General features: G+C 38.8%; 1 protein-coding gene and 1 long non-coding RNA gene across 4 annotated transcripts in view; one reads left to right on the top strand and one right to left on the bottom strand.

The window, feature by feature from the left end:
- Nucleotides 1-22,906, top strand: part of GRID2 (glutamate ionotropic receptor delta type subunit 2) — an 805,832-nt gene that overhangs the window by 691,779 nt on the left and 91,147 nt on the right. For all 3 annotated transcript variants that reach the window (XM_040555872.1, XM_040555874.1, XM_040555875.1), the window contains 2 exons: nucleotides 2,552-2,690; nucleotides 13,039-13,234. In XM_040555872.1, the coding sequence (XP_040411806.1) occupies nucleotides 2,552-2,690; nucleotides 13,039-13,234 (335 nt within the window). The remainder of the gene's footprint in view (nucleotides 1-2,551; nucleotides 2,691-13,038; nucleotides 13,235-22,906) is intronic.
- LOC121069566 overlaps nucleotides 1-22,906 on the bottom strand; it is a 61,521-nt gene that overhangs the window by 27,408 nt on the left and 11,207 nt on the right. The window contains exon 2 of the long non-coding RNA XR_005819488.1: nucleotides 3,802-4,361. This is a non-coding gene — a long non-coding RNA (uncharacterized LOC121069566). The remainder of the gene's footprint in view (nucleotides 1-3,801; nucleotides 4,362-22,906) is intronic.

Raw genomic sequence — 22,906 nt, 5'->3', positions numbered from 1 at the left:
TGTCAGGGTGAGGGAAGTGTTTTAGCAAACAGTACAATAGAACAAGACTGTATGGCATTAATTCTCCTAATAGATGCCAAAGAAATGATTCTATGGCAGTAAAAGATCTCCTTTGTTTTTTGTTTCTTTATTTCCTTCACTAGGATAGGTGGAGTAGCCTGTCGTGTTTAGAAATCATACACCCCTGCAGCTGGCATATCAGTCCTTTAGCAATGTTTTAAGAAGCATCAGTGCAAAGATTTTTGAGTCAGGTTGAGCCAGGGACACTGAATTATGTTGGTCTGTGTTTCTTGTATTTGCATGCAAGCTTTGTCCTCAAGTTCCATTTATTGGCTGCTGGTACACAAGATGTAAGTATGCATTAGGAACAATACTTCTTCATGAACAACTAGGTGAACTAAACACACTGGGATGATCAGCACTCACAGTTATTTAAAATCTGTTGTTAACATGAGTGTTAATAAAGAAGAGAGAGCAGTGAATAGTGGGGACAACCCTACTGATGTATGGGAAAACTCCACTGTATGAACAGTAGGGGAATGCTGTTCCTGAGGGATCTGTCATGAATTTCATGATCACTTGTTGAACAGCATCATCAGTTGAAACTTGAGTTTACCCAGAAGACAGCTGCTTGACTTTCAGCGGTCCTCTCTTTTCTGACATTTCATTTCAATAAAAATGTGGGAACTTAAAGTTTTACTCATTAAGCTGAAAAATGAAAATGCACAGATGCCCAGGAGATCATTGGCTTCTCCTCTATCACTCTCCTCATTTCAACCTAATACAAAATTATCTGCAGGGATTGGCACCTGAAAGTTAAAAGGACAAACAGCCTGTTCCAATAAATTGATATAGATGTCTTTTCATTTGATTAAAATTCATTTTCAAATGAAATATTCCAAAGACATTGCAAAAACTGTTGTAAAGGAAAAATGTCCTATTAAAAATCATTTAAAATTTATGCAAGAGAGAAAACCAAATCTTCAGATGTTGAAGTTAATGTTCATCTTTGGAAGCCCTTATATTGGAATAATATCTCCTGATCTGATTGGAAGATTCTTGTTTCAGATAATTACATAGCATCTTGGAGATAGAAAGAAATTTATTTCTGACTGCAGAGGTCTAATATGTTTTTGTCTTTCAGTACTGGAATTCTTAAAAGGCAAAAATTTGAATACTTATGCACTGAAAATATAAATGAATGGAGTCAGTTACTATTTCACATGTAGCACAACTCCACATGACTGAGGTAGAAAAAAAGCTTCAGATTTGTTTTTTGTATGATGATGCAGATTTCCCAGTACTTTAGATAGGTAGGACAAACACTGAACAAAACCAGTAAGGCAGTCCCTCATATTCAAGCACTGATTAAATGTCTAGACAGTTTGTGTTCACAACTAAAAATTATTTGTACTTAGAATAGGAGTAATTATAATTTGTCTTCCCATTTACTAGGGAAACACGAAGAAGTTTTTACGTAAGTGAAGATCCAGTATGAAATACTTATACGTGATTAAATCTGTAACAAGCTGCTTTGCTTATGAAAATTCCAGCTATCATACTATCGTAAGATATTGCATCTGAGAAAGCTCCATCAAAATAATGACCACTTTTCAAAGTGCTGAGTACAGGGGGAGAGGGAAAGGGTGAACATCTTTGGCAGTTGACTCTGGGTGTTTGTTGGATTCACCTATCCTTCCTAGTTGCTTGTAGCTGTGACAAAACTTGCACTACAGACGTAATGGATATTTATAAAAGAAGGCATTTTCTTTCATCTAAAAAACTGTGGGTTTGTATATTTTTAACTGAAAGGTTATTTCAAAGACTCCATGTTTGGGGGGCAGCTATTTGCATAAAATATAATGCTTTTTATGGCTTGCTAAAAGGGTCTCTGTTCACATGAGCAGTAGTGAGCAGCTCAGATCCTGTGAGCCACTAAAGTGCTGGTAGATTTAATTGCTGCTAATGTTTTGTTTTCATGGCATTTAAATTCTGAAGAAAAGTAGCTGTGGGAATACAAAATTATTTTGCACTCTTCTTTGGCACATGTTTTTTTTTTGTGTCCTGGTGGACTTGTAACAAGTGGTACACATAGGTATGGCTCTCATGAGCATCTGCTTGGCTACAGAACTGTGAAAAATAATTGTGTTTTGATGTGTTTTTTTAACTTCATATTCTCAAGAATGTAAGAAAAGCTTAATTAACATTTGTAGATAAGATCTCTAAGGAAAGAACATTGTAAGAATTTCTTTCTTTTCTTTTTGTTCTGAGATCTCAAAGTCTATTGCCATTACTGGGCAGGACAGGTGGATGAACTGCAGTTAAAGACACAACAGCAAAAGAGATTAAATAACAATAATGATGGCTGACTATGCATGTCCTTCAGTACTTTATATTGCATAGAAAGCATGGCTCCAAAATCCTACTCATTTTATGAAAACAAATACCCTGCCAACCTTGCGGTACAGTTCTCCGGTGCGAGGCTTGAATAATGAAGTTCTGGGTTTCCTTCTGCCAAATTAAAACTCTTGCTTTTTCTTCTTCCCCACAGGAGGAGAAGTCCCATATACAACCCTGGCAACACGACTGATGATGGGGGCTTGGTGGCTTTTTGCTTTGATTGTCATCTCCTCCTACACGGCAAACCTAGCAGCTTTCCTCACCATCACGCGCATTGAGAACTCTATCCAGTAAGTTGATGAATTGAGGGAAAGGAAGGTTGTGCATACACATGGAAGGGTATGAATGTTCTATTTAAATGTGAGAAAAGGGAGAAATAATTATCCTCCTCCTGAGTAGTAGTTTGGAAGCTATCAGAACAGTATTCCATAGACAATAGACTTCCAATCACCCTGGAGACACTTAAACTTTAATATCAGAATTGTTGGCCTCTGGTAGCTGCTATTCTGTGACGTGTATACATGCACGTATATATATATGCATACATATTTTGCAAAAACAAATTGAGTTTGTATAACCAGTATATCAGTATTTGAAGCAGGAAAGTATAAATTGTTGGTATGTGTTTTCAGGCTGTGCTTTCCTCTCAAATGCAATGCACATTACTTGTGCTCTGACACTTGGATCAGGAGGGCCCTTCTTCCACATATGGGGAGATCAAATCTGAATTCACCTTTTCTTGCCAAAGCAAAAAAATGTGGTAATAGCAACAAACAATTAAAAATTACTGACCAGTTTTCTTCTCACCTTCCACTCCCTGGTGCTCTCTTATTTCATTAACAGATCAAATTAGTTCTCTTTTTTTTTCTGTCTGTTGGTTCTTTTGCTTCATGCCTCCCTAACATGAATGTCCTCATCTTCTCCTGTCCCTTTATGGTGAACTATTCTTCTGTTGGACCTTCCCATCCTTTTTTCCATATCATTTCATCTCTCCACACCACAGAAACCTTTCTAGGTGTCCTACCCTCTCTCCCTGCCTTTTGTGCTTGTCTGCTCTCCTTCAGCAAGCAGCATGCTGAGTTGCTCTCACTCCCACCACTCCAATGACCTTCCCACTACCCACCTAAATCCTTCCTCCTGGATCAAGCAGAAACTTGCAAATGCATTGAAGCATTAGCTAGCCAAGCTCTCCAAGGGGTAACTGGCCATTTTTCAAAAGCAGGTTTTTAATCTTGAGGCTACATGTGCACAGAAGTATTTGAGAGTGACAAACATAGCCTTTCCCATAAATCCTTCTTTGCAAAAAGGATAAAGTAGCTTTAAAGAAGAGAGACACATTCTGCTGTATTTCTTTCTCTAGGAAGACAAGAAGTTGACCTTCAAGTCAGGCTCAATACTGACCTTAGAGTTTTCTCACTCCAGTTGTTGATTCAGCTCTCTGTCTTCTGTGGTCTTGCTGCCTCCAGTTCAGCTGCTTTCCAAATCTCTTTGAAATGTCCCCTGAGACAGTGAGCGCAGGGATGTAGACCGGGTAGGGGAAGCTCTGGGCTCCTGTGAATTCACAGGTTAGGTTCAAGCACCACTGCATACTAGCCAATCACTACAATCTCACTAAGGCACTTTTCCTGTATGTGAAGGTTTTCTACATATTAAAACCAATCCATGCACATGGACAAATAAACATCTCCCAATTGTAGCCAGGTTTTATTTGCAACTGTATGCCCAAGCTCAGACCCAAGAGTAGAAGCAGCCCCTTGCTTTGAGCACACAGTTGCCTGCTGACTCTCCCCATTAGGAGCGTCCTCTTGCACTTTCTCTTTCTTCGTGCTCCTTCATCAAAAGGGAGGATTTGGTGTCCCATGGTCCAAATTTCTGTTGTCTTCAGCCCAGGCAGTACCAGCCTGTATTTGTTCCCAACTGGAAATGAAGTGTCTGTGATTGTTGTCCTTTCTTTCTGTGCACTGTAAGACAGAGACATGTAAAACAGACTAAAGCACCTGAGATGATCATTCCCCTGTCACAGTTGCGTTGCCAGTTAAATTGAGTTACTATTTCCTTTTGAGATCTGACTTACAGACTTTGAGATTCTGGAGTGCTGCAGGGGTATTTTGATGCAACCCAACCGTTTGACTCGGTAGTCCCAACTATAATCCCTTCACAGTTTACAGGGGAGTAAAATGAAATTCTTCATTGATGTTTGTTGATGTTCATCTTGAGGTTTAGAGAGAGGCTGATATATTATTTTTAAGTTTAGAAAGTTCTACATTTGACTAAGGAGTTCGAACAAGTTTAGAAAGTTCTACATTTGACTAAGGAGTTCGAACAAACAACATTCGCATTTGTATATGCAAAATAAATAATGATGATATATTCAGTCATTCTCTTTATCCTTACAAATATGAAATATGCCTCTGCATCCTGCTTTGAAATTATGATTCTTCTGATTTTGAAGTAGTCCAGAAAAATGTTCAAATTACTGTGACAAATATCTGAGTTTTTTATCATAAGTAAAAAAGCATAAAATATACCCAAACTATAACTTAATACATCTTCAGCTTTTTCATGTAGTATATTATGATGTCACTAGGAAATCCCCAGTGGAATTCTGAGGTTATTATGTACAGTTGGGACTACGTTGGTCTTTGTGCTGTATTATTTATGGGCAAAGTCACTGAAAATGTTTTATTCAGTAGAAAATGTTGCAGCTGGAAAGCTGCTGAAATGAAAGAACAGAGACATTTATCAAAGTGCTTGTAGCTCAGAAATAGAGTAATTAGATGTGTTAAGTATCCATTAGGGAATGAAGTTATCCTAACTATGGTGAGAGTGTAAAACTTTAGTTTACAAAACTGCCAGAATTGGATCTCAAACCAGCACATAACAGAAAAACTGTTTGTTTACCATGCTGAATTACTGCAAAGTGGCAAACATGAATAAGCAATAGAGAAAAAAAGCTGATGCTCTTTTTTTCTAACAGATCAAATTGTACCTTGGGGAGCTTTGAGGGCCAGAATGGAAATAAGTTTAAGTATTTGAAGAAAATAAACCAGATTCTGCTCATAGTACTATCTAGCCAGCTACTGAAAAGTCAGACAAATGAAAGAGATTGAAGTCAGTGGGTTTGCACAGATGTAACAAGTAGTTATTAGGTTTTCATTTCAGATTTCCAGCTAGCATCAGATCTGACAGTGTGTGGTCCTTCTGATATCTTTGATGAAAGATAGGAGGATTCAAGCCGCCCGCAGAACACTTCATTCCTATGGAACATTTCAGTAGTTACTGCATTTCAACTTGTAGATCTTGTAGCCAGCTTTTGTTCAGAACTCTTCCATCTTCCTTTTCTTGGCTGTTACAGTGCTTGGGCTGCTTTTCCTAGTCATGGTGTCCAGAAGCTTATTTTAAGAAGAGCAGACAAAATGTTGTTAGGCCATACACTAGGAAGAACTAGTGAATTGTTCCCATTCCCTAGAGAGTCTTGAAGTAGATCTGTGCATAACCTCACTGGAGATTGATGGAATTTTGTTCTCTGCTTCACTGATTAATTTGATTAAAATTTGATACAGTTTTAAAATGGACTATGTTTCCAAGCAAATGGCGACTCTTAATACCTGTGGGAGTATTAATAATAATATCAGCAGGCAGTGCCAGGAATAGAGGCATGAAAGTCATAAAGTACTATGTATGGCATCTTTTATTCACACTTGATCCCCATTGCAGATGATATTTAAATCAAGACAATCAGCATTTCAAGTGCCAAAACATTGTGGCAGCAAAGCAAAGCATAATTTCTGTATTCTGTAGATCTTTACATCACTGTCTCAAATGCAACATGAATGAATGGTAATTAAGAGTATGTTCTCTTGGAAAATGCCAAATAAATTTGGAGGACTCAAGCTATTTCTTGTAGATGCTGATGCCATGAATTTCACCACTGAACCTCTATTGCCATTACTGTGTTTTATGATTCTGTTTGGATAGAATTAGAGTCCACTGGCAGAGAGACTGATTTTATTCAGACTGCACTGCTTTCCTTGGTAAAGTGAGGATGTCACCACCATCTCAAAGGCACTGAAATTTTGCAGGGAAATTGGGGATCAGAGGGGAAACCAAAGGATTTGTCATGAGAAAGGCTAGTGTTAGGTGGCTTCAGGTTTAAATCTAACCCACTGCTAAAAATGTGGAAGCTTGATTAAGATTTGTGACTGCAAGTGTTACAGGAAAGAGTCTATGTCTTTTGTAAAATAAGAAGTTCACGTTACGTTCTCTGAGATAGAAGCAGTACCTCCTGTTTGATAAGTGAGACCTCTGCCTCCAAATAATGGCAGCATGGCAATAAAGCATGCCTTTTGTAATGCTTCTTTTGCCTAGTCATTCTTTTCACAGTGTTTTTTCTAACCATGATTCACTTTAAGCTAAGATGTCCCCAAGGCTTTAAACAGCTTAATACATCTGCCTACACGTCTTCTGCAAGGGGGATTACACAAGAATGCAGTAACTGGAGTAGATATTTCCTTACTCCAAAAAACAAAATGTTCCTTAACCTTTCCTTTTATGTGGTTCTCCCAGATCTTCAAACTAGCAAGCAGCATTATTAGTTTCTGACACAGTTGTCACTGCCAACATTCAAATCTCTTGGCTTACTGTGCCCAGTTTCCTAATATCACCTCTGAATTAATCCTTAGTGTCCTAGGAGGGAAAAAAATGCATAGGAAATCTTTATCAGAATTAGTCATAAAGACTTAAGTATAAGCAATGAGATTTGTATTATCCTAATAAGTTCAATGAGAAAAAAAAAATAAAATAACATAAAGACCATGTATAATATTTTTCCCTGCAATGCTTCGTGAGTGATAACCAAAAAATAAGCTGAACTGTGGCTTGTGTAATGCACTGCATGGTCACTTCACTATAAGGAGAATTTGTCTATATGCAAACTCAGTTAAAGGCATTTTATTTTATAGCATTTTTTCAACTTTATGTGCTTTTTATTTGGTTTTAAACACTTCTATTACCTTACTGCTTCAAAATGAGAAATTCAAAGAGAGATGTTTTATGTAAGTGTGGAATTATAATACCCATACTCATTTTAGAAGTACTTTGCCTTGCAGGTATTTCAATTGAGATCAGTAAAACTACTGCAAAATTAAATTCCCATCCAAAGTGAATAATACTATCAGAATTTGGGCATTAGAGATTTTCCGTATGAATTCATCAACTTAACTAATACTTCTTCCTTATTCTGAGGTCTGGTCTGGCAGCTGTGTGCTGAGACTGGGTGACATACTGAGACTGGGGATTTTTGTCTCCCCTAAAGGTAAAAGAGAATAAGTTGTTTAATCCAGGAATAAAAGTACATTGAACAATGTGTAACCTGCAAACCAGGCTGAAGGCAAAGCAGTTAGAAAAATTTCTTTCTTTTGGAAAGGAACCTTAATGATTTAATAATTTTATTAGTTCTGTCAAGGTTTGTTGGTGGGTTTTTTTTTGTTTGTTTGTTTTTTGCCATAGCTTGGCTGCTAGGTTGTGTATGCTATTCCAGAAGTTTACAGGTTATAAAAAGCAGTTTCTGAAGCAGGTCATATATATTATTATACTATTTGGCATGTTTGTGTAAGGGGATGTAGTCAGTGATGTGATAGGTCTTTTCCATTTCAGCAACTTGCCTACACAGCAGCGTGCACACATGTACACTTCTGAGACTGCAAAACTTTCTCACTCCTCAGCATAGGATCAAGTGAACAAGAGCTTGGAGTTTGCAGCTGGCAATAGTGTTTAGTTCATCTATGGAGTTTAAACGCTTCTCACTCTTGTCTTCTTGCCATTACTTTCCCAGCATGGAGCAGCACCTAAAATGTGCAAAGGTGCAAAGTGGGGCAGCTGAGAGGCATCCTGCATTTTAAGATAGGACACCAAACAGTGAAGACCTGCAGACTGTAGTTAATGCCAGGCTATACAGCTACCTTGCACTTTCCTGAAGGCATAAACATAATTCTCCTCCTTGTTATTTCTCTGCTGGTGATCCTTTTGCATGTGATGGCACTCTCACTTGCTTCTCACTGATAAAACGAAAACTCTCCCATACCTGTTTGCTGTGCACTTCTGGACAACCACTTATGTCTAGCATTGGTTTGCCTGTCAGAAAATAGCAAGGTTGCTTTTATAGCTGCAAGATATACAGAGGAGCTGTTTTTCCTTTTGTGCTGTTTCTAACTGTACTGTTTTGTGGCAGCAGTTAAATGTATCATTTATATACCAGTTAGCAATGATATTTCAGAAAAATGCTTTATTGCTTGTTACATTAGAAATTATATGGCTATAGAGAGTCTTGTAAAGTAATGACTGCAGTTTTGCTAGGTGTTGTCATTAGAAATTGGAGACTCAGTAAATACTTTATGTGTACTTTTCTAGTAATATGTATGACAAATAACAACAATTACAGGACATTACAATATGTATCCTATGACAGTTTGTTGCACTTCTGAGCTCTGCCAGGAGATACAGAAGTACATTGGTGGCAGCTACAGTGACACAGAATGGGTGAATATAGTAACTTGTATTTATCTAGTGCCTTGCATCAGTGATGCTTTTGACAGATATGTAGACTATAAATGCAGTAGTAATACACCTACTTCTACACCACACTTTGTGTAATGGTGAAAAAGGGAGAAAGTTTCACCAAGGCGCAACACTGTCTACCAAGGTACCTTCTGCACAGGTATTGCCCAGCTGGTCAGATCCCAGCCTGGGTTGTTGAAGGGCATCATTCCTACCACAGTGCAGGGTTTTACATTTATCCTTGCTAAATCTCACAATGTTCCTGTTGGCCTGTTCCTCCAGCCTTTCTAGGTCGATCTGAATGGAAGCCCTGTCCTTGAGAAATTGTCTGCCCACCATATGTCATGTCTTCTGCAAACTTGATAAGAGGGTGCTTCCTTACCTCCTCCAGGATGTTGGTAAAGATACCTCCCAGGGTAGACCCCTGTGATACTTGTAACTGGATTCAAAGTGGAATGCAACCCATTAACAACTACCTTGTGAGCCTGATCATCCAAACAGGAATTCATCCTTTTGTTTTTTCACCCAGCCAGGTCCAATGGCCTAATTTAGATACAAAGAAATTGTTGGATACAGTACTGAAAACTTGCTGAACTTAGCATAAGTTACATCCATTGTGCTGGTCTTGTCCACAAACTCAGTCATTTTATGGTAGGAGGTGATCTGTTTGGTTAGGCCTGACTCACTGTACAGGCCCTTAGTGAATCTATGCTGACTGTTCCCAGTTTGTTTTTTTCTCCTTTGTTTGCTCAGAAACATAGAATCATAGAATCACAGAATGGTTTTAGTTGAATAGAATCATAAAATCATAGAATCATAAAAAGAAATGACTTCTAACATCATCAAGTCCAACCATTAACCTAGTACTGCCAAGTCTTTCACCAAACCATGTCTCTAACTACCACATCTACATGTCTTTCAAATACCTACAGAGATGTTGGCTCAACCACTTCCCTGGGCAGCCTGAGGACTCTCTCCATGATGTTGTCCAGGAATTGAATCAAGGCTGACCAGCCTTAGTTCCCTGAATCGTTCTTTTGATCATTTTCGAATATAGCCTGGACATCTCCTTTATCCAGTGGTTAGAGATCTACTCCAATCTTGACAACATTTTGAAGGTGATTGCGAGAAGTCTTGCAAGGACATTGGTCTGCTTTCTCAGCACACTTCAGTGCAGCCCTTCAGGCCCCATGGACTTCCATAAGTCTACCACTCGCAAGTAATCCCAGCCTCAGCTGGTTGAGATTGACCTGGCCACCCACTGCTGATCATTCATTGTCTCCTTGAAGCCTGCCTCTAGTCACGGAAAACTGAGAGACCTTGTTGGTGAGGAATTGAGGCAAACACAGCACTGAGCACCTCAGCCTAAGCTGTGTCTGCTGTCCCATATTTCTTCAACAGGTCCGTGCTTTCCTTGTTCAGCCTTTCAGTACTGCAGAAGCTGCTCGTGCTATCCTTAATGTCCTTCAATCTAGCTGAGCACAGACTTTCCTGATATTATCCACACTTGCCCTGGAAATGTTCCTAAAGTCCTAGAATCATAGAATGGTTTGGGTTGGAAGGGATCTTAAAGATCATCTAGTTCCAAGCCCTTGCCACGAGCAGGGACACCTTCCACTCGGTCTGGTTGTCCAAGACCCCATTCAACCTGGCCTTAAACATGTCCGGGAATGGGACATCCACAGCTTCTCTGGCAACCTGTTCCACTGCCTCACCACCCTCAGAGTCAAGAATTTCTTCTGAATATCTTATCTAAATCTTCCCTCTTTTAGTTTAAAACCATTCCCCCTTATCCTATCACTCCACTCCCTGACAAAGAATCCTTCTCCAGCTTTCCTGCAGGCCCCCTTTAAGTACTGGAAGGCCTATGTAAGGTCTCCTCAGAGCCTTCTCTTCTCCAGGCTGAACAACCCCAACTCCGTCAGACTGCCTTTCTAGGAGAGGTGCTCCAGCCCTCTGATCATCTTTGTAGCCCTTCTCTGGGTCCTTCTTCATGGGCCTTTTTCATGGCCCTCTCTTTCTTCAACAGGTCCGTGTCCTTATGTTGTTCTTATGTTCTTAGTCATCCTTTTGTAGCTTGTCCATAATTCTACCTTCTTCATATTGTTTAATGAAGACCTTTTGAAAACCTTGTTTTTTTTAGTAATTTCAAAAATGACTATAGTTTTCCCTGACGGCTATCTGAAATCTACCTGATGGCTATCTTTAAAATTTATCAACCCTTATTTCAATTTATTAAACCTGAGTGTGACATTTTACCTAGTTGCTTACTTTTGTAATTCCCCTGATCACCACTAGAGCATTTAAAAAATATTTATCACTTCCCTTTCACGCACTGGCTGTAATGAAATTTCACATTTTTGCTAACAGATCAGCATTTCATATATAATCTTTCAAAACTCATACTTGTTTATATCTGGGCTTGATTTTTTTTTCAATTTTCAGTTATGAATTAGCCACAATATCCTGATACCTTAGTCTACTGCAGTCTTACATTTTTCTTCCTAGAAAAGGGCAAGTCTCAGTCCTATGGTTGGAGACTGATATACTAATTTTCAGCAAGAGCTTCATCTTGCAGCTAACCTTTGGTGATCCTCTGTGTGTACCGATTCTTTGTAAGTTCCTTGCTGCTTATATTCTTGAAGAAGAATGCCATCTTGTTGGAGAAAGAGGAGAGAATTGTGTTTTTTTAATGCTGTTAGTTATTTACCCTTCAAAATTGAATTTATCCTTCCCTAATATTTGCTATATATTATCTGCTTAGAATTTAGTTCTTGTGCAATATTTTTCTAGGTCCATATGTCTGAACTTCAAAGGATTTCTGTTTGACTCAGTGAACCTCTAAACCCTTGCCATTGAGCTCTACTGATTTCTTACTTTGTTTCTCACTTTCTGTTGTGTTCAGTGGCATACATATCCTTCAAGATCTGTTTTCTTCAGTGTCATCTCTGAAACATCAAAGAATTCCCCTTTTTTCTCCATGTAAGGTCATTTTTACTAGCCTTTAAATTTACATGTTTCAAAAATGCAACATGGAATTTGATGAATTTCCTACAGTTGAGTTTACATTTTCTGCAGCTGCAATGAGCTTTTTCAATTTGCTATTGCCTGCTTTTAGACAGCGCTCAGCCCCTTGATTTGTCCTTAGGTGTCATCCACTAGATTCGTGCAGTTTATCCAAAGTTAATTTGTGCCAGGAAAGCTGTAATGGGTTTTAGGCAGTAGACATATTGCAGTAGTTATTTTGAAACTTTAATGAATTCCATTAAAGAAACAAATGTATGGGACAGCAGTTCTATAGGACAGGAAAATAAAGGCCAGGACATAAGGAGACTTAAAAGACTATAAAAATATGTATTTTTAAGGCCAAAACAGGGTTGACAAAGCTGTACTTGGGACACTTTAGAAACTTCTGAACTGGTTAATTTGTTCCTGTTTATAGGGAAAGAATAAGACTATATAATATGCAAAGTAGAATAAATTTGTTGGACAGAGTAACGTGGACCATAATGCATGGGCAGTTTGTGAAACCATAACAGAAATCATCCTGAAAATGGTGTAGGATGCAACCTCCTGTGTGTGATGGGTTCACAGTTCAGTATCGGAATGATGCCCAAAAGCTGCTCTTCACCATGTAACCTGGTAGCCCAGACAAATACTCAGCCCTGGTGCTTTGGGCTGTTTTCAGTGAGTTCTGTTGTTAAGACAATTTAATTTGCAGTGGAGGGACTGGAGTTGCTGGAGGGACTGCAACACTCCCTTCTCTCCTTTGCCCCAGCTCATAGGAGCTCTCAGCATTTGACAGGATCCTCTTGCTCCTTCTGTTTTTTCTCTTTTCACCCGTTTTCATTTTTCCACCCCATCTTTTCACTTTCTGTTCCTCCTTGTGTCTCAAATCATAAAAACATTTTTTTCAGTCTCACTTTGTCTTTTAAAACAAAACAAAACAGAGAAAAAAAAGAACAAATGAAATTGGCTTGACAGCCATCTTCCTGTATGTTGCCCTTTGCTTGCCTGCAGCTCCTTCCTCTTGAAAATGTGGCTTCAAGTCTCCTGTGTCTCTTTTCTTCACCAACAATTAAGGTCTCTCCAGGATCTCTCAAGGCAGACAGATATTCCTTATGGCACTGTCTTGGACTCCGCAGTCTATGAGCACGTTCGAGTGAAAGGGATGAATCCTTTTGAGAGGGACAGCATGTATTCCCAAATGTGGCGGATGATTAATAGAAGTAACGGCTCAGAGAACAACGTCTTGGAGTCAACTGCAGGCATTCAAAAGGTACTGCTATGACTTACTTTTTCTTCCCATTGAGACTCTCTGTGGTAACACCAGATTTCCTTAGTTGTTGCTTTTGACTGTACGGGATGCATTTGCACCCAGATAATGATCATGCCTAGTACCAGCTTCTGCAAGCCCATTGCATCAGCACAGAGGACTGGGACTTCTCAGCTTGTTTTTTCAACTACATTTTAAAATGTAAGTACCTAGAGTGCTTGCTCTGAAAAGGATTTATAGGTATAAGAGTTTAATGCATTTGTCAGGATGCAAAATGGGAATAGGATCACTGGACTTCTAATACCAAAAGACATGGCAATATACTGTACAAAGCTTAAAGCACTTTCAAGACAAGACATTGATTAACTTATTTTGTAGGCTCCCAGCACTGAAAACCTTGGCTTTCAGTTGTAGCTCTGAATCATGTGTGTTTCAAGAGAGGTAGGCAGGAAAAGATGATCTGTCTTTAAAGAGACATAGCCACTTTTGTAACGAGTTTAACAGAGGGAAAATAATTTGAAAGCAAGAGTCAGTTTTTGCAGGGAAATTTTTAAGTGCAATGTTTCCCTCCCTTGTTTGTGATTGAGAGCTACAGCTTTTATAAGAAACAGTCTATGAAATAGTTCAGTATGAGTGAATAATGGTTAGTGGGTGATTAAATATGAACTTTATCTCTACCATTGTACCTTCACATTCAGTTTTAAATACAATATTTTGCAGATTGATTTTAAACTCAAAAATGTGACAGTTAGAGCAAATGTCCATAGAGTTTTGTGTTGTCTAAAGCTTGGTTTAAATAATTCTAAAAATGGGGGCAAACTCTGTGTTTTGTGTGCACTGAAATCCATTTGCCAGGGAAACCTGTAATTTCTGGTGTTTGACACCAGATACAGACACATAAGAGAAAAGGCTATGTTAAAAAGAGTAGTGAAGCCACTGGTTATGTCTTGATAATAAAAGAAAAACAAAATAAAGATTGTTTGGAATTTTAACAATCACTAATCCACCCTCTGTATAACTGAGATCATATTTTCTCCTCTGAAGGACAAAATGGCATGAATGAACAGGCAAGGAAGGCCCTGGGGAGCTGCACTTTTGAAACGCTTTTAGAAAAAGTCATCAGCTGAAAAAGCAAGGGAAAAAAAGACAGTCTGAAGATTTATTGGCTAGAGGAAATTGCTTTTTTTGAGAAAATATATTTTAGCTCTGTTTGCAAGGGTCTGATAAAGCTAGGTTTTGCCTTGTGTATATATATATATAAAAAAAAAAAAAGCCCACCGCCTTCTGGTTTGCCTTTCCAAGATATACTAAGGGAGAATCAGAAAACAGCGCATCAAACACAACAGTCAACACAGTCAACAGTGTTGACTAATTGCTTTCAGTTGAAAAAAGCAACCAGTGTATCATGCTGGCAAGTAATTCCAGATTATAGTCTTTGATACCTAGTTCTTGAAAACATTGTAGTTTCTGTCTTAAAACTTACAAAAACAAAACTATCTGACTCCCATGCCTCCAGTTCCCAGGAACATGCACTTGCAAATGGTGGCATAAAATAACCAAGTTGTAACGTGAGCAAGCTAGCCACCCTCCAATTTTAAAATATCAGAGGTCCTGGTTCCAGTGAACATACACACCCACCTATGCAGTTGCAGTTTCTCCCCTTCTTTTGCCTTACAGGAAGAAATAACACAGAAAAAGGTTATCTGTCAATTTCTGTTCACGTGGAAGCTTTTTGGAGATTGCCTGCTCAGGAAGAAAGGTCTGTTGATTTAAAAAAAAAAAAAAGGAAAGAAGCTGTGCCTTTCAAGAGTCACTTAAGACTCTTCTTCAGCTGGAAGATGAATGTGATGTTAAAAACTACTCTTAGGCAAGGAAAATTAGAATAGAATAGATCAGTTGGAAGGGACCTTCAAAGATCATCTAATCCAACTGCCTGACCACTTCAGGGCTAACCACAAGTTAAAGCATATTATTAAAGACATTATTCAAATGTCTTTTAAACACTGACAGGCATGGGGCATCAACCACCTCTCTGGGAAGCCTGTTCCAGTGTTTGATTGCCCTCACACGTGGCACCCTTTAAAAAGGATAATTGATAAAAGTCAGGGATTGTAATCTATGTGAAATACCTTCCAAAAAAAATGCAAACATTTTAGAGTAAATTCATAGGTCCCCTCTGCCTATTTATAAGCTTCATAAAACCCTTCAGGGCCTTGAATGTCTCTAACAAGCCACACCAGAGCCATTAACACAACCAGATTATAACCCTGGACAAGATAAGCCCACAGGTCTCCCTTTGTGCTTTGTTTTGTTTCTACTATTAACCAGTGCTAAAGCGTCACTAAACAGCAGTTTATCCAGGCCCTGCTGCACCCACTCCGAGGTGAACAGGGTTTGCGAGTAGACATCACAAAATGACTTGGTTAGGCAAGCAGGCAGGCTTTGTGATGCGGAAAAGGCTTAGCCAAGCATTTTTTTTATCTTAAAATCCTGCAGTTTTGTCTTGCTTCTATTATGAAAATTGTATTCTTTGTATTTGGAGGAAAGTAGTGATTTAATATGAATTTATCTATAAACAGGGGGAGGGGGAGTTGGATCAAATGCTGATTTACTCGGCATATAATCCTGCTTGCTCAGCAGGACAGTGCATTTGCAGTACCTGGGACTTCATGGGGAATCTCACCTGTGCAAGTGGGAGCACAATGCAGCCAAATGACAATGATTGCATTGTCACATTTTGCATCGGGATGTCTATGTCTTTGGCTTGTTTTTCCTGGTGGGAGGGCAAGGCTGGCAGGAAAAAAGGATGGGAAGATCATGCTGTTTTAAGTTTCTGGGGTTTGATATGTATTGGTCCTTGTCTTGTAAATCAGGTGAATATGTATCGCTGAGCATCCACGTGAACAGCAGTTTACAGCATCACATCTGGTTAGAGAGCAGCTGGGTGGATTTACCCTGAAAAGACAGCCGAGTTTTAAATACCTCAAACAGGAGACAGCTGGAAGAGCGCAGGCGCTTTAGAAACTTTTACAGCTTATTGTCTTTTCCTTTTTCAAAAGACAACAAAAAGCATTTTAAGATCTGTATCAAAGCAAGGGAAGAATTCAGTTGTTTGTCCTCCTGCTTTGTCAAATCAAAACGGATGAGAAGGCGTCTGTATTCCTATATATGCTTCGATTATTCCAGAGAATATTCACTTTTATCTCATTTTTTCTTTATTATTCATAAGTGTTTCGTGTATCTCAAATTGATTTCCCTTTTTTTGCATAGGTTATGAAATATGCATCTCATTCTGTCAAAGGAGTCTCTATTTTCGGGGAAGTTATTTATTCAGGGAGGATTTACAGAGGCCTAAGTCATGCCTGCTTAAACATTCATTGAGGACTCCAAGAAAAATCATTTAGGCTTAAACATATCACATTACATACCTTTTTATGTCTTCTTAAAAAGCACATTACCCTGCTTAATCCTTTACAAGCACCACAGGCTTTCCTATCCTTGGAATCCTTGGAACTATTCCCATTTAAAATATAATGAAGTGCTTCCATTGTGCCCCTGTCTGCTCTTTCTTCCCTATTAGAGTATAATAGCGCCTAATGCCCTATCCTACCCACCTCCTTCCTCTGAACATGATACTGTAGCCTACAGCATCTACATTTTTCTCAGTGGTACAAAGTAGAAAATTTCTTTCCTAGGCTGCATAGGCAGAATCAAAATGCATTTGAAACCTCTTGTCTGTTTAACTTCAAGTGCAAAATATTTAGCTGGTAGGAAACTTGATAATGACTGTCAGGTGAATTAATGTTTTTGGATGGTGCAATAAAAGAAACTCCTTTTACCCTCTCAATTTCAGAGCATTAATAATTCCTCTTTAACCCTCACCACAGTATCAAAGGAAATTTGGTCTTGAGATCTTGATTTTCTTGTCATTTTACCCACAGTGAAAGCATGTGAGCAATTGCTGAGCCTGTTCATTTTCCCTGGATGGCAGTTTTACCTTCCTGAGAATACTGCTCTAGTAATAATATTATTGTTTAAAATACCTGTGAATAGGCCATAACAAAAGCTTTGCTAAGGTGATTTGTCTGGTGAAGAAATGGGTATTAATGATTTGCGGCTCTGTGCTAGAACAAATTAGCAATAACTAGATGTGGTTATTCTTAATTTGCAATGGCAATGGCATGGAGATTTCTATTGATGAACCAGAAAACTCCTGAATTAGGTAATTAAACAGATTTACTCATGAAATTGCCATTGGAATTGTCATTCTGGTGGCAGATATACTCATTACACCACAAAAAGACCTAGTTAATATTTTCAAGTCCATGCATCTTTGTTATGGACATTTCTAACAATGGAGCTAGCCAATAAAAAGACACCAAAACCAGGAAATAACAAAGCAGAGGTTTTGGACATTGGATCTGTACTGTGGTGCAGTAGTTTGACAGTGGCTGAGGAAGGGATAGGAAGCAAAAAAGGCAAGAGCGTGTAGAAATACCATGACTGCACGCCAGTCCCCCATATATCTTAATTCTCTATAAAGGGATCAGCTACACTGTTGGTTCCCCTCTGCCTCTGGAGGTGACACTTCTTGCACAGATGGGATGTTCTACTGGATGGATGTGCTACTCCACTAGTAATAAGTTTCAGGAGTACCCTTAAGACTTTGTTGCGCCCCAAAACTGAAGGTACAATTTATCTATTTTTCAATTACCTTCTGCTTGGTCCATGGCTTGGAGCTGACAGGTGCCTGGGGGTACCAAACCCACGTGCCTCATTTCAAATTGTCACGGATGGTCTGGCTCTGTCTTATTTGTCATATAGCATCCTTTTCCTGGAAAGCAAGTCTCAACACAAAGTCTGAACCTGATTTACCAGTGATGTGCTGTTAATAATGTCAGGAGGAACGCCTGATCCACTGGCACTGTAATATTTGAAGTCTCATAGTTTGTCCACATGTCAGTTTGTGGTGGTGGGAGTGGAGTATATTTCATTGCAAAGCGCATTTCTAATAGCCTTACCACAACTTGGCTCCAGTTTGCTTGAGCCTAAAGAATAACCAGCCTGAATAAAGAATTTTTTCTACAATCCTGTATATCTTTGTTCCCATATCTAGGGTTTAAGCAAATTAGCAGCAGTGAAAAAATTTAGATTCCTAAACACTGGACCAGAAAACACTGCAAATGCAGTGTAGTGTTACCTTCAGGCATCATCAAAAGGCTAATAGTTATCTGCATTAGCCTAGGGGTTAGTGTGCTTTGGGTGTTTAATAACTGAGCTGTGACAGTTAACAGAGCATTAGGAAGATTCTGCATGTAGTTTAAAAATAAAAATCTAAAACATTTTTCCTGTTGCCTAATTTTCTCAGAATTTAAGGTAGGCTCAACAAAAGGCTTGCTGTCCCTCATGAATGCTCCAAAACATATTCCAAAGTTTGATCCAACTTTGACTTTCTAGAGGGGTTTTTATCTTGAGTAGAACACCTGTGAAAAGTTCTTATTTCATGCAGTTTGGCTTTATTCCAATAAAAACTTGAGTCAAAATTTGAGTCAGCCTGCATATCAAGAAATGGATCCGCACACACGTGTTCATCCAACAACCAAGCCGGTCATTGCCATATTCTTTTTATCTGCAAAGTTTCCTGAAAATTTTATCTGAGTTCATCTTCTATTTCATCCTACATGCTCCTGAATGTACCTTCAACCTTTTGCTCTCACTGAAATGCCATCCAAGTTGCTATTGACTTCTGTCCAAAGATATTCAGCTAGTGACTCCATGCAGATAGCTTGCAGTTCTGTTTCTCCTAGTTGAAACTGAGCTCTTTGTATCTGAAATTATATTTTTTTTCCTCTAATATTTTTTCATGGATGTATCACCACTAATTTAGTTCAACATAGCTAAAACCTAGACTAGCTAACTCTACATCTTCCCCCCAGTTTTACTTTCCATGTTCTTTCTTGTGGCTTTCTCTTGCTTAAGCTTATAATCTAGTGGCATTATTAGCTTACGTTTTGTCTTAACTTTTGTAACCAAAGTGTGTCTAAATTTTATGAATTCACCCTTCATAACATGTCTATGATTTAGCCATACAACCTTGTCCATTACTATAGCAGCTTTTAGCATTGTTTTCTCTGAACTTTACAAAACTCTTTTACTGCATTAAATTGTACTGAAAGTGCTCCTACATGCCACCCCAACCCTCCCCCCCCCAAAAAAAAAAAAAAAAGTTTCAAGGCCCTTCATTGCTGACCTTCATGGCTGATTCTGAAACTGCCTGTAGTTTTCTCATTTCTGAATTGAAAATCATCGGTGTAAGTTTCCAGTGCAACTCTTTTCTCTTTCAAGCAAGCATCTGTATGCATTCTCCAAGGACTCTTCTGTAAGGTATGAAGTTTTCCCTCCAGACATTCATCTTAACTTCTTCAAACTCCTTAACATACTCCTTTATTATTGCACTAACAAAAACCTTGACAACTTGGTTTCTGGTGTACTACGATCACTACCCATCAACTGAGCCACCCTGTTTTGTTTTTACTTTATGTTCTTTCCCTTTATTTGGCTTACTTTATAATTTCCCCATAAGAAGGGAGAGAGGCATTCATGATTTAGTGGTCTAAATACCATCACAGGTATAAAGTGGGTAAAACCAAATAACTACTGTAGCCCACAATCAACCAAGTTCATGAACATGCCCATTACTAGAGGAAGAGTACTTCTCAGAAAACAAACTATGTCTAACCTTTGAGTCCTTATCCTCAAAGGAAAGCTACAGGCTAACTTCAGAAGAGCATAAGAGCTAAAGTTTGTAACAGTCTAATACAATAAAAAGATAGGGGAGAGGGAAAATATTTGACTGAGCAATTGGTCCTTATTCTCTCTTTCATTTTCTCCAGCTTCATTGTTGCCAGCTACATTTTTCTCTTGGATTGCCTCATTGATTAACATAATTACATTCATCTCAGAGATATTTTACTAATCTTGAAGTTTTCTGCTTGTTTTCAGACAAGGCTTGTTTGCCTGAAAGCCAGGTCATTTAGGCATCCCACCACCAGTTATATCCTTTCTTCTGTTTAAAGGTAGTTCTTTCTTAAAACATTGCTTCACTTAGATTCTTAAACTGTCATGGCTACAACAACAATACTCCCACCATGTGTAACTTGAGGTGCCTAATTTAGGTGCCCAACTTTCATTCCTAGCTACTGTAGACAATTGCCTTCTCTAGAGAGTGGTTGGGAGTGCCTAAACTATGAAACTATTTTTCTTGGTGACTTATTTTGTACAGAAGCTATCACAGTAAAATCATGTTTCACACTTAGAAAAGGCAATAAAAAATAAGAAATGGCAAAATATACCCTGTGGAACTAATTTTGCTTGAATCCTGTAGACTTGCATTCTGCAGAGAACTGAGACCAGACTTTTCAGCTGGAGGCAGGATGGCTGACAGCCCTTTGAGGAGTGAGCATGAGATGGGACGGGTCCTCATGCTTCATCCTAATGGCCAAATATAAAGCTAAGTACTTCTTGCCTTAGTGCATTTCTGTCCCTGTAGTCATCTTTTCACATGACAAACCGAGAGAGGAACCTTTGTCTCCACCAACAAACCTTTGTTGGTAGAGATTTCACTTGAGGTTTCTCTTGTTTAGAAGTGGACTAATTAGGATGGTGTCATGAGAGAAACACACAGAGTGCGTCCCGGATAGCAGGAGACCAGCTCAGTAGAAGTGTTTCTGTGGCTGTGTTACATCTGAGCACTGCAGTACTGAGCATCATATATGAGAGACTTCAAATTTCTCTCCAAGTAATGTGAGTGCTGCTTTCATTTGCACTGGCTGGTGATCAGTTGTACAAATGCTGAGCACCCTCCTGAAACTGGGATTTATAGGGGATGGGAAATTTTGGAATGGAATGAACAATGAGTAAGAAAACTGACAGTTAGGAAATAGTTTAAGAAAAGAGTGCAGTTGCAGTCCATGGTTGTAAAGGTTGAGTGTGAGCATGTCAGAATAATGCTTAAAGGAGATTTTATTCCTAATATTACTTGTTGCTGAAATTTTCTCAGCTGGCCATGCTCAGTACTAGGGAGGCACCTGTTAGAAAGGGTGGCATAAACAGAGAAGGAAAACACCCCTACCTTAGCTAAGCCTAGGAAAGTAACTAAATTTGGGCATATCTGGGTCTAACACAGCAATGCTGCTGTCATATTCCATGAAAGGAAAAGTTTTCTGAGTGTTCACTATGTGATAAGTGCATTTAGTATGCATAGCACAGGAGAGGTCTGAAAGAAAAACAGCTCTCCTGGATGCTGTTATGAACTGTCTCATGAGTAAAATATAGGTGTTAGTAAAGTGTGCAAAACAGGAGATGTCTTTGTAGATATATTTGTGGCAGAATGGAAGTTTTGCTGGATGTTACTCTCTCAATTAAAAGCAAAACAAGATGATGTTCTACCTTTTGTTTATCAGCTGCAGAGCCCAAGAAGGGTTCAGGAGAGGAACACTCTTTGTGGCAGACGAGTACTGAGGGGGCAGTTTTGTTAGTTAGGGTATCAGTTGTCATTTGGGCGTAGATGTTAGAGGGACCTTGGTCCTGATATGGCATCTTACAATAAAAGCACAATGGCAGTATATAATAACAAACCAATGAGGGGAGATGATAGATAGATAGTTTATCATCTACATTTGCTAGATGATAAACTTTTGTTACATTTTCTAACCCACAAATCTACTTCTCAAGCAGTTACTAAAATTGTATGTACTATCTTCTTATGCTCTTCCATCTATGGCAATATCTCACCAAAAAAAAAAAAAAAAAGAGTATGACCAACAGCTTTAAATGACTAAAAACTGTAGAGGCATGAGCAAGCTGTGCCAGAGAAGTGAATCTCAACTTGTGTGTCAGCAGCTTGTGGTGGGACATACCCTTCTTTGGATTTTTGTGGTGGGACATACCCTTCTTTGGATTTTTGAGTAGCACATCATTATCTCAGGTTTTATTTCTGCAGGGTGACTTTAATCTCCACTCTTGCAGTTCTACTGTATTAGCACCCATTGTCTCCAGAAACTTAATGTGCTGCTTGCACATCATTCCCCTTTGGCAAGTGGTCATTTATTTTGATGTAGCAGGAATTGGAATGAATGTGGTATTACAAGTCCTGTAATCATTTAGGCCTATGAGATTGCTTTTTTGCTTTTTATTAAACACGAGAGACTCCTGATGGAAGATACAAGCTCCTAAAATACTTTTTCCCAGTCTTACTATATCAAATGGGTCCTGTTTCAGTGCAGAACCTGTAAGGCAGCAAAGTTCAAGATGAGTAGAATGTTCTTCTTGAAGCATTTTCTGTTGCTTCTTCAGATTCTTTTTTTTTTTTTTTTTTTTTTTTTAGCCATTTTGCTGTGGGAAGATGACAAAAAGATTTGAATTTGGGCAGTTTAATCAACCACGTATTTTCTTTTGTGCCCAGATGCACTTCTATATCCCTTTTTCGAAACCATCTTTGGAAAAGATCCATCAAAAATTACTGTTTCAGGGAGAAAAAGAAATGTGGATTGTATCACTTCCATTGCTGTTTCCTCCTGTCCTCACTCATGTAGAGGCGACGTTAGCGCCATTGCTCCCATGCTGAACCATCTCTGTGGTTCACCTCCCTTTCCACAGCAGAGAGACATGGCTGTG

This window comes from Cygnus olor, chromosome 4, assembly GCF_009769625.2.
Source record: "Cygnus olor isolate bCygOlo1 chromosome 4, bCygOlo1.pri.v2, whole genome shotgun sequence".
In the NCBI taxonomy this organism is placed as follows: domain Eukaryota; kingdom Metazoa; phylum Chordata; class Aves; order Anseriformes; family Anatidae; genus Cygnus; species Cygnus olor.
The sequence above is the reverse complement of the archived record's forward strand: the minus strand, read 5'-3'. Positions and strand labels throughout refer to the sequence as shown.